Source organism: Leptosomus discolor, chromosome 12 (assembly GCF_034619465.1).
Source record: "Leptosomus discolor isolate bLepDis1 chromosome 12, bLepDis1.hap2, whole genome shotgun sequence".
In the NCBI taxonomy this organism is placed as follows: domain Eukaryota; kingdom Metazoa; phylum Chordata; class Aves; order Leptosomiformes; family Leptosomidae; genus Leptosomus; species Leptosomus discolor.
Window position 1 is genome coordinate 13,527,881 of NC_141402.1, and position 12,087 is coordinate 13,539,967.

A 12,087-nucleotide genomic window follows, 5' to 3' on the forward strand; every position below is an offset into this window, starting at 1 on the left:
TTGGTAAGGCTGGATGAGTGAATGTGGCTTAGAGACAAAGGGTTTATGCATCCATGGCAAGCCAGCAATCAGGGACGTACTCAGCATAAGTAATTGGGGAATGGGGCCAACTTCTGTTCGTCCCCAGTCCCCGCTGCTGTGGAGTGCCATGAGCTGTTACTGGGGGGCAAAGAAGGGTCTGATGAACACAACAGAGCCCTAGACCAACTCATCCCTGAGGGCAATGGGATGATTTTGGAACAAGTTGACTCATTTTCAGTGTACATGTGTAGGAAATGTGCGCTTAGCTAACAGCACATTCCTGCTTATGGGGTGCATGGCAGGGAAGACTCCATCGAGTGTGAAAACGTTTGGCTCAGAAGCTGCTCCCTGAAACGCTTTCATGAGAGGGAAGTGCCCAGGCACAAAGAGGGCGGGTTTCCATGTACGATGCTGCAGGCGGGCACCGCGTTCATATTTAGCATGGTAAGGTCCCAACCTTTGCTGGAGCTGTGTGGTGGTCTAACCCTGGCCAGATGCCAGGTGCCCACCAAAGCCACTCTATCACTCCCCCTCCTCAACTGGACAGGGGAGAGGAAAAAAAATGTAGCAACAGGCTTGTGGGGTTGAGATAAGGACAGGGAGATCACTCAATATTTACCGTCACGGGGAAAACAGACTCGGCTTCAGGAAAATGTAATTTATTACCAATTAACTCAGAGAGAAGTAATGAGAAATAAAACTAAATCTTAAAAACACCTTCCCCCTACCCCTCCCTGCTTTCCCGGCTTAACTTTGATCCCAATTTCTCTCCCTCCTTCCCCCGCCAAGCAGCGCAGGGGGAAACAGGGAATGGGGGTTGGGGTCAGTTCATCACTCTGTTGTTCCTGCCGCTCCTTCCTCCTCAGGGGGAGGACTCCTCACACACTTCCCCTGCTCCAATGTGGGGTAATTCTCACAGGAGAAAGTCCTCCATGACTTCTCCAACATGAGTCCTCCCACAGGCTGCAGTTCTCCATGAACTGCTCCATGGGGTGCAGTCCTTCAGGAACCGACTGCTCCAGCGTGAGCCCCCCCCCCACGGGGTCACCAGCAGCAAACCTGCTCCAGCGGGGGCTTCTGTCTCTCCACGGGCCACAGGTCCTGCCAGGAGCCTGCTCCGGTGCAGGCTTCCCACGGGGTCACAGCTTCCTTCAGGTGTCCACCTCCTCCGGCGTGGGGGCCCTCCACGGGGTGTAGGCAGTCATCTGCTCCACCGCCCATGGGCTGCAGGGGCACAGCCTGCCTCACCATGGTCTTCACCACAGGCCGCAGGGGAATCGCTGCTCCGGCGCCTGGAGCATCTCCTCCCCCTCCTTCTTCACTGCCCTGGGTGTCTGCAGGATGTTTCTCTCACCTGTTCTCACTCCTTTCACTCACTGCAATTACTGCTGCACAACAACTTTTTTTTCCCCTTTCTTAAATACGTTATCACAGAGGCAAAAAACACTGTTGCTGATGGGCTCAGCCTTGGCCAGCGACGGGTCCGTCTTAAAGCTGGCTGGCATTGGCTGTGTTGGACATAGGGGAAACTTCTAGCAGCTTCGTACAGAAGCCACCCCTGTAACCCCCCTGTAAGCCGTCTAGTACCAATGAAGTGAATGAGCTTGTTGGAAGCATAACATGGTGAGAAAAATGTATATTTCTAGGGATGAGCAAGTGGGCGAAAGTGGGTTTTGGCCAAAAAATCGGGAAATTTCATTATGCTTCTGCTGCACAGCTTTGTTTTTTTTTTTTTTCAACTAAAATTTCTAAGCTGTGATGTGAAGCTTACTTGAACCGTTGACACATGTGACCCTAACTTTTTTGGTGGACAGCCCTGAATCCACCCAGATGCTTTTGCAACCCAGTAACGGAGGGAAAACATCCTGAGTGGTTCTACTGAACTCGACACAGTTGCTCGCAGTAATAAAGCCACACACTTGGGCAAAAAGTGTTTGGCAGATCAGAGCTTAGGATACCATATGAGGGGGAATGAATGAGGAAATGCTTCTCCAAGTTTCAAAGTGTGAGTTTAAATGTAAAAATCCTTTTATCTTTTTTTTTTTTTGGGAGGGGGGTTCCCTCATGCATGGACTCTAAAACTTCCATGTATAGAAATACAACTCCTTCTGGACCCTGCACCCATTCACAGTGGTTTCTCTCTGCAGCCCAGGGTGCCTGGTGAGGTTTAGGGGACAGGGATGAGGTTTAAGGGATGGTGGTGAGGTTTAGAAGATGGTGATGCTACAGGCCAACACCTGCTCTGTAGCTGCCACTTGGCATGTAGGAAACTCTTAGTTGTGAGCTGCTCCTGGTGTGTGGGAAAAGGGGGAAAACAAACAGGGGAAAACAAACAAACAAAACTACAAAAAGAAAAAAAACAAAAGGAGAAAGGAAAGCAAGAAAAAAGGAAAAAGAAAAAAGGTGGAAGATAAAAGGAAAAAAGAAAAAAGGGTGGGGGGAAGATAATACAAAAAAGAAAAAGAGGAGAAAGAGGAAAAGAAGAAAAAAGTGAAAAAGAAAAAAAGGGGGAAGATAAAAGAAAAAAAAAAGGAAGAGAAAAGAAAAAAAAAAGAAAGGGGGAAAAGAAAAAAGGGGAAGAAGATAATAGAAAAAAGAAAAAGAGGGGAAAACAAACAAACAGAAACAGAAAAAAAAAGGAAATAGAAAAAGAAAGAAAGGAAAAAGGAAAAAAAGAAAAGATTAAAAAAAAAAGAAAGAAAAAAGGGCGGGGGGAAGAGACTAGGAAAAAGAAAAAGGGGGAAAAGGAAAAAAAGGCGGGGAAGAAAAAGGGAAAAAAAGTGGGAAAAAAGAGCAGAGGGCCGGAAATTCCGCGGGGGGCGGTGTGTGGGCCCCCCGCCGCCGCAGCAAGCCGCGGGGCCGGGGGCGCCCGCGGGGCGTGTCCGGGGCGGGGCGCAGGCGCGGGGGCGGGGCCGTCTCCCTCCTCCCGCGCCGCCGCCTCAGCCCCAGCCCCAGCCCCAGCCCGGCAGCAGAGATTGAGGGGAGCCGCCGCCCGCGCCGCCATGGGGGTGGAAGGCTGCACCAAGTGCATCAAATACCTCCTCTTCGTCTTCAACTTCATATTTTGGGTGAGCCCCGGGGCAGCGGGGGGGGCTGCGCCACCCCGGCGCTGTAGATAACGGGGCTCCAAGATGGCTCGTCTGCCTGCGCCTGGCGTTAACCTCTCTCCCGTCCCCCAGCGCGAAGACTCGCTGCCTGGGATATGCCTCAGGAGTTGCTTTTTTAGGCGGGGGGTGTGTGTGTGGGGGGGTGTGTGCTTATTCTTCGCTTTTTTTTAAAGCATGCATATATATTTATTTATCTGCGCATGTATATCTATTTATATCGATATTTTTGATAGAGGTATGTAGGGAGGGATGTGTTCCTCTGCCTCCTTTGCCAGCGGAAGGGCGGGGGGTGCCCCGCGCCTGCCCGGGCGGCCCGAGAGCTGCCGCTCCCAAACGGCTGTGGCTGGGGGTCTGCCTGGGGAAGGCGTCGTTCCTCCGCCGGCGAGGAGGGCGGGATGGAGGGATGGATCCGGCCAGGCGGAGGGAGGAGAGGCGCTGGCCCAGCCGTCCGCCGCAGAGGAGAGGGTGCGCAAAAAATTAGGGGCGATCGGGGCTGGTTTGGCTCTCCCTGCCTCGAGAGCTGGCAGGGAGCGGCCGGGGCTCGACGGCCCTGGCACCGCCTCGACGCTCGTGTTTGGGTCGTGCCCAAGCTGGGGACTGCTGCCTCTGCCGCCTGGGAAGTTATTTTAGGATGCAGATTTTACCCAGGCTGGAGAGACTGCCTTTCCTGAGAAAGTTTCTCATGAAATAATCCATCCAGACATGCAGCTAATTTAGCAAAAAGCCATTTCCCTGCAAACCAGGTTTGTCCCGGTTAGAAACACCTTCCGGCAGCAAGGGGCTGGCATGGCAAGAAACGCTCTCTCCCTGCTCCTGTGCCCGGGAGCAACAAGATGTGCCCAAGCAGGCTGCTTTTTTTATTTCTTAAGCGGGCTATTTTCCATTCCCCAAAATGCTGTTTTTCTTGTCAGCAAGCCCAGCCCCACCCTGCAGAGGGAAGGCATTGCTTGCTGAGCACTGGCTGGATGTGCCCCTTGTCTGGCACCCCGCTCTGTTTGATGAGGAATTTGGGGGTTTTCTTAATGTTTGCTTGCAGCAGCGAAGGCAGTTCCTTGTTGGAGCGATGGGGAGGGGAGCAATGCTTTCCAGAGCAAACCCTGCCTCAGCACTGGGAGCTGCTCTGCCCGGCTGGAGCCTCTGCCTGCCCCCTTCTCCCCAGGGGTGCACGGTGAAGCTCTTGTGGGGGGTGTCCCCCCACCTCTGGATGTGTGGGAGCGAGCGCTGTCAAACCTGGTCTGATTTCAGGCATCTCCACCTTGTTTTGGGGTATAATGTTGACCAAGGGAGAGATGAGGAGCTCTGGCGACAGTGTTGTTAATTGATACCTGATGCATTGCCAGCCGCAAGATGAATGCGGGACAGTCCTCGGGTTTTTTTTAACCTCTTCCTCCACTCTTAAAATGGCAGGATGGAGGTGGGTAGGCTTTTCTCTGAAGTGTTGTTCCTTCCAAGTTATCACGCTTATCCTGGGGCTTTTTCTTCCCTTCTGGTCCTAATTTCCTGCCATTCTTGTCACCGAAGCTACCCGGTGTGGATGCGAGGGAGGAAGGGTCTCTTGGGCAGCCGGAAGGATGCCAGGGGCTCTGCACAGCCGCTGCTCCTCAGCAGGCTCACTCGCCCCAGTGTGCATTTGCAAAACAGCTTATCTTTTATAAATGGGCATTTTTGCTTCCAAAAGGAATAGCCCATCCATTTAATTTCGCTGTTAGGACTCCTGGTGCCGTGTCCTGCCACTCGGAGGCATCCTGACACCCATTCCCTGTGAACGTTGTGGGGAGATGCTCCAGCTTCTCCCAAGGAGGGGTGCCTGTGAGCTGGGACCCGCCGGCTCCCCAGAACACCTCCCAGCACTGGTCTGGTCTGTGGCCAGTCCCCTCAGACCATCTTTGGTGTGGATGGGGAGCATGGACTTTGTTAGAGTTAGCGATGCTTTCTGTGGGACTGGCGAGCTGAAGGGTGGTTGAACACCAGGCCTTACGGTTTTCAAGCCCTTTTGTGTTGTTTTTTTAAACCAGTAGTCGAGGGGAATTTTAGGTTTCCCACCAAGCCAGTGCAGTTAGCAGCCAACCTTGCATCCCCAGCTGGGGAGGATGCCTTGGTCACCACGGAAGGACGAAAGTCCTTTTCATGAGGTGGTGTTTAAAGGCTGGACATGGCGCTGAGCTCCCTTGCTGCAGGGCGGCTGTGTCGAGATCTGAGCTCAGACCCCAGGGAGGTGTGAGAACGGGGTGCTCGCAGCCCTGTGGTCCTGCCAGCTGGTTAGCATGCAAGGGCTGCTGGGCTCCTTGTGCTCATTTGCTTACCATTTGCTTACCATTTGCCGAGGTCAGGCGCTGTTGATGCAAAACAAGCAGGAGGCAGAGCCCAGAGTTTGTCAGGCTCCGCGTTGTAAGAGCTTGCTCCAACACCCAAGAGGAAGAAAGGAAGCAATTCTCAGCCTTAACGGTGTTAACAAACAAGAAACTCTGATAACTTTTTAAAGTAACCCTTCTGCCCTGCCGGAGTATAAATAAACTGACACCCCTCTGGCTTCCTTCCCCTGGCAGCACAGGGGGAGTTTCACAAAGCTGCTGTGTTGAAAAGCAAAAGGAAAGGGCAGCCCTGCTGCCAGCTCCCTGGGGCGCCTTGGGAGCCCTCTCTGCCCAAGATGTTTTATTTTATTTTGGGAGGTTGTTTTTCTTTTGTGCATGCATTTTTGAAAAGAAGATGCCAGGGTTACGTGCTCAGTCCAGGGCAGCTCTCGATGAGGAAGCAGCAGCTGCTGCACAGACCGCATGTACAAATGGGTGCCTGACCCGGCAGAGAAAGGGTCCCTGTGTGTTTTGCAGGGGCATCTGCCTACTGAGGGGGTAGAGGAGGCCACAGGCAGCACCTGGGGACTTCATCCAGTCAATAAAACACGGGGCTGGTACGAAAAGAAAGCTTTTCTGTGCTGCAAACTCATCTTTGGGTGGCCGGTGGCGAGGCGATGCTCTGCTTCCCTGCCCTGCAAGAGGGAGCACTGGTGATACCGTTTTTACTGGTGCGGTGGGCAGTCCCAGCTCACCCTGCAGCCCGGAGTGGGGCTGGGCTGGGCACATGGTCCGGTGGAGCTGCTTCTCCATCCCGCTTTCGGTAGTCAGCTGGGCTTCAGCTGCTCTCCTGATTACCCGAGTCTGATAGCAGAGCTCAGTACATGGGGCTGAACTGACCACTGCTGCAAAGAGTCCCTGGGGAGGCTGAAGGAAGCCAGAGGGCTATTTTGAAATGTAATTAAACATAACCAAGGAGAAATTGGCTTACTTGGAGAAGGATCACCCAGCTTATTAGCTAATACAGCCCATGGCAGCCTTCCAGGTCTAGAGTACCACTGACTGCCTTACCAGAGAGGTGTCTAATTAAAAGGAAGAGCTTCCTTTAATGCCATTTTCCAGGCACTGCATAACTTCTTTTTTTTTTTTTTTTTTTCTCCCCTCTTGCTTGTGTTGAGGGGATGTGGTGCAGTCGGGGTGCAAAGAAGGGCAAGAGCAGAGGCAAGGTAGAAGTGAAAGTCTGTCTCGACAGTGGTGACCGGAAGGGAAGGGGTGAAGGAGTCAAGTATTTTCTTGCACAACTCGAGAGAATCTGTCATCTGTCCCCTGGAGTCTCCAAAGCCCGCATAAAGGTACTTGGCTTTGGTGACGGCGGAGGGAGATGGCAGCTCTCTGTGGTGGTGGTCCCATGGTGACAACTCTGCTGAATGCCTCATGACCCTCTCGATGTGACGAGGAGGGTGGCTGGGTACTGCTGTTCACAGGTTTAAATGGAGTGTGGAAGAGCTGGTGGTTCATGTGGCATGCAGCTCTGAAGCACGAGTTTGAAATAACTCCTTGGACTCACAAAGCAGCTTACATTTTGTTCTGGGTACAGGCTTGTGCCGAGCGCTGCTGAAATGCTATTAGTGACAGCAGCTAGCAGGCTGCTCCGCTGCAGAGCGTGGGGTTTTGGTTCGGTTATCGGTCTCCCTGGGAATCGCAGAGAGCCTTGCGAGCAGCGGGGATGCCATGCTGGCCCAGCATCTTCTTCTACCAACTCTGGGTTCGGTATCCTGGGACGATGTACTGGCAAGAGTATTTCCATGTGTGTTTGACCCTGCAGCTATTGAATGCTTGTCTTTGAAGGGCAAGGGAGAGGTTTTCTCAGCAGGCTCAGTACCTTAACCCAAATTTTCCTGCTGATGGCTTTCTGGGATGTGTTTCTGGGCTCTATGTCAAGTGAACACAGTCCTACCATCACTTGCAAAACGTCTTCTGAAGTCTCTGCGTGCAGGAAGTTATTTAAGCAGGTCTTTTGAGGAGACCCGTGCCCTGCCCCGTGGGGGTGCCCTATTTCAGTTGATGGGCTGGGCTGCAGTCACCAGGAGGGAGCATTGCTGGTGGCTGGAGGGGGGATGGCTTTGTTTTCCTGAGGTAACTGTAATGTCTATCTCCTGCAAGAGCATTAACCCACGTACGATGCCTTGAGAAACACTTTCATCCCGTACTGTGCCTTTCACTGTATCATTAAAAAGGGAAAGCAGTTGTATTACCATTGTAGTTAAATGCTTATGTATGGGGCCAAATGAATTTTAAAGCAATATCTGAAATTGTTTTTCCTCGCCGCTGAGGGCAATTAAACCCTGCTGGTAGATGTCAATCTACAGCGATACTTCTGTCTGCAGCAGGGACCAGGCCGCGGCAGGCGGAGAGCAGCCTGCAGGCTCGATGCTCCCCGTCACAGATCCCCGCTCCTGGATTTTGGTGCCGGATTCCCACTCTCCTCCCATCCATCAAGCTTTATTTGGCCTCTGGCATGTTGCTCCTTCGGGAGTGTTCCTCTGGAGCTTGTTTTGAAAAGCCCTGCAGTGTTGTGGGGCTGGTAACTATAGGCACCAGTGGAGAATTTCGCCCCAGCCGGCAGCTCTATTAATAGCTGCTGCTGGAAGGTGGCTGCGCTGCTGGGAGTGGAGCACGGACTACAGGCTCCCTGCCTCCTCCTGCTCTTCCCAAACACCCTTTTGCCAGTTGCTGGGCAGGCCTTGCCTGCAAACTTTCAGCCGTCGAGCACGATCGCAGGACAAAGGCCTCGCCTGTGCTCCGAGCAAGGTCCTACCTGTCACTGTGTTTTGCAAGTGCCTGTGCCGAGCTCGGCAGAGAAGCTTTTGCATCGTGTGCTTGTCAAACTGCAACCGCATTTGTCTGATTTGGGTCACGTCCCCTGCTTACAACCCACACCCCCAAAAATGCCAGTGGGTGCCCTGACGTGTTGGTGCTTCAGGGCATCCCACAGTCCACCCTGACAAGCAGCATGGGGGCGATTTGTAGCACTTCTGGCCTTAAAATTTTAAGTGAATTTTTGGCACGAAGTCCCATCATCGTAACACGAAGACTGTCGCAGTGTCACACCAAAGTTCCTGAGTTCGCGGGCTGCCGATCAGCTCTCAGCCCCCTGCTGCACCCCAAGCCCTTTCAGCACTTCTGCAGGGCGCATCTGTTGGCGGTAGAAAAGAAATTCAACTTCTGCTTTCCAGGAGGTGAGGTGCAGGGTGCGGGCAGGCTCGGCGCTGCCTGTACACGTGCACCTGCCACCAACGATGGTGCGCTCCTCTCCTGGCTGCCTCGGTCCTCGAGATGCTAGTGCAGAACCTGTTAGGTCCCAGTATGCATCTTGCAAGGGCTTGTATTGCCCTTCCAAAGGTAATTTTCATCAGGTTATGAATCTCTAGCTCCTCGCTACCCCTCCCTCCCCGTGCTGGGTACAGCAACGGGATGATGTTTCGGTATTTACACTGCTCATATTGGAGAATAGGGTATCTGCTGCTCCACCCAGAGGCTGACAAATGACGTGGGAGCAAAGCATTTGACCCCAAATCTGGTTCATTCCTGGCTGCGTGACCAGCCTCTGGCATGGCAAGATGCTTCACCTTTGTTGAGCTGTTTTGTCCTTTGGCACCCCAGTTCCCCACATCTAAAAGGAGGGGGATTTGCTTTTACTTCATCTTGGCGGCTTTGCGGGTTGTGCTGGAGAGGAGCCGTGGGGAGCCCTGGCTGGGCTTCCTGAGTGGGGTCTGGGTGCTGTCCTCCCGAAGGGCTCAGCTTCCAGGCAGTGTAAGGCAGCCGCAAGCGTGAAAACATGTTAAAAATCTCTAATCATCTACCTGAATCATAAATCACCTAAAATCTGTTGAGCTTTCTCAGTGGCATCCTGCTTCTTGTAAGTACTAGTGGTATTTCACAGGCACTGTGGCACAGGCTCCGGTGGCAGCATTTTTGTGGCAAGGCAGGAGCTCCTGCCGGCCCTGGAGCTTGTGCAAGGTGGGAAGCAGCGTCCCGGCGGCAGGACCGGCCGTGGCCGCGGGAAGCAGCGCTGCTAAAAATACAGCATTGTGAAACTGCTGGCACCTCTGCTTCCCCCCTCCGCCGGCCTGAGCTGCAGGATGTCTGCTTTGCTTTGACATGCCGGCAAGCCACTCTGTAGCCAGGACTTCTTCCTCTTCCTCCTCCTCCTCCCCTCCAGGAAACCTGTTTCGGAGGCGTGGAGGGAAGGGAGCAGGAGGAAAAGGGCTGGAGGCAGCGGAAGGGATGGGGGGTGATATATGTCCTGGCGTATGTGAGTGTCTGGGGAGCAGCAGGCGAAGGTGGGGGCGGCTTGGATATGGGGTGCCCTGCATTAAAGGGGAGAACGGGGCCATTCCTTGCACCCCTAAATCTTGGGAATTTCTTATGGAGGGAAGGTGGAACTAAGCTGTGAAAGATGGGCTTGTTCCCTTGCCCCACAGCTGGATCTGGGAAATTTAGGGTGAACAGTGTGTTGGTTGGTGAGGCTCAATGCAAGAGGGAGCCCTGTGACATGCATGGTGGCTGGGGCAGCAAACGGCGGCTGCACAGCCACCATCATTGTGATGCTCAGGCAGTGACACCCCATCGTGTGGGGGTACCACCCTGTCACCTCCCAAGGGGCAGGGGGGCTGCCTTTTCCCTCCCTTAGGTGTCATCCGATGGGGGTTTTCCCCTGCTGTGCGAAGCAGGAATTGCGTCGCTGCAACAAGCAAGTCTTGGGCAGGCAGGATCCAGCTGGAAAAGTCTGGCTGTCTGTGGAAGAAGCAATAAATCTCTGGGAGCTGGCAAACAGCAGTAAAGAGGAAATGCCGGAGCCGGCTGCATTACCTCTGCCGTGCCGGCAGGCTGCTCGGGGTGCGATCTCCAAGGCTGCCCTGTCCTGGGAAGCACCAGCGATGCAGCGGGGAGACCGTGCCATGGACTGGGTGCCCTTCTAGGCTTGCGGTGGTTTTTTGAAGGGGTAGGGAAGATGGAGGTGTTATTTTTGTTGAGGTGTTGCTTTCTTTTGAGTTTCAGGGGGGTATATCTGTGGGATTTGTTGTTTGTTTGTTTGTTTTCTTTAAATGAGGGCATACTAAAGTGCAAGTAGGGGAAGGCAGTAGAATGTTTAAAACACTTCAGAGCAAAGGAAAGTGCAAGGCTGTAAAGGTAGCTGAGAAAGTAGTGCTTAAAATGCTGGAAGATGATCTGGATGCTCAGTCTGAGCAGTTGCTTGTTTCAGCGGCCTCCACCTCTGCAAGCGCCTTCGTGCCGGCAGAATGCTGTAGAATGCAGATTTAAGAGTGATGCAGTGCTGGCCTCGCTGAAGTTGCAGCTTTTACATTTTTGCTTTTGTTAAAGCGGTCCCTAAAAGTTTAAATGGAGAGCTATGCTGGGTGCTCAGGGTATATCTGCAGCGAGTGATGGCCCCGGGCTCTGAGCTGTTGCTGTCTGACTAGCCAGGCAAGCGCAGGGCGGTGAGGTAACCTGCACGAGATCACAGATACATACTGGGGGGGAAAAAGGATATTTAATGCATGAGGATGCGCAGCCTGGAGACCAGCATGATGCTGCCATCGGTGGTTGGAGCTCTCGTGGCTCTCGTGCCAGCAAACAGCAGTGGCTGTAGGATGGGGAGGGAAGAAAGTACTGAGCTTATATCTGGAACAAGTTGTTGTATTAAAAATGAGATTACCCCAAGCAAGGTGCAGTGGAAGGCAAGGTTACTGTGGCGAGCCGATGGGTTTTTCTCCCTCTTGTTTTCTTTCCTTAGGGAAGAAAGATGCCTTAATTACAGCCTACGCTTCTTGGTGGTAGAAGGATATATGCATTTTATGGAAAAAGTTACTCATCGTAGCCTAAACCCTGTTTTCATTAGTAAGTGAGTGTTGCTTTCTCTTAAGAAATCCAGCTGCTGTTGGATTAAAACTTCCATTTGGAGGTCTTCCGTGCTTTGTTAAAAAAGTCAGGTGATGCAGGAGGGACGTGGGGTGTTGCTGGGGTGCATTCGGGCTGAAACCAGCCCCATCTGAAGATGGTTTAGCTGGCTGCCGCAGGCAGACCTCACTGCTGGGGTGGGTTTGATGGGTTAGAAAAGACTCTATCCCTTCAGCTGACGCTCCCAAATGACTAAGAAATATTTTGAGGATAGCTTGCGGCCTGCTGGCGATTCAGTGTTGGGCATTTTAGGGCAAGTTTGATTGGAAAGCAACTGCTGCTCCTCCTCGCACTGCTGTCACCCCAGCCTCACCAGAGGTGGCAGGGGGTGCTGGGGCGGGTACTGCTGGGCACGGAGGGCAGCATGCTGGGGCAGAGCAATGTTTCCTTGCAGGGGTAAAACCAAACCAAAAAGGGCTGCTGCCTTTTCACCTCTCCCAGCCAGCACAGAAACCCAGCTCTTCCTTGGGATCTCTTCTCCCCTGGGAGCCATCAGGAGACCTGCACTTTAAGAGCGGCACTGATTAATTTGGAGACGTTCTCCTTCTCCCAAGAGGATAAACATGGACTTCGTTATGCCCTCAGACAATGAACGAGCCATGCCAGGCTGGATTTGGGTAACTGCGAAGCCACAAGCTGCCTTATTTGGAGCTGGATTTGAGCACAGACCAACTTTCGTGACTTTTCTCCATAGCCAGTGTTTGGAG

At 53.0% G+C, this 12,087-nt stretch overlaps 1 protein-coding gene across 1 annotated transcript in view; it reads left to right on the top strand.

Annotated features, from left to right (window-relative positions):
* The first annotated feature begins 2,996 nt into the window (after nt 1–2,996).
* Nucleotides 2,997–12,087, top strand: part of CD81 (CD81 molecule) — a 31,894-nt gene continuing 22,803 nt past the window's right edge. The window contains exon 1 of the mRNA XM_086472240.1: nt 2,997–3,089. Coding sequence (XP_086328366.1) covers nt 3,024–3,089 — 66 coding nt within the window. The 5' untranslated portion in view covers nt 2,997–3,023. The remainder of the gene's footprint in view (nt 3,090–12,087) is intronic.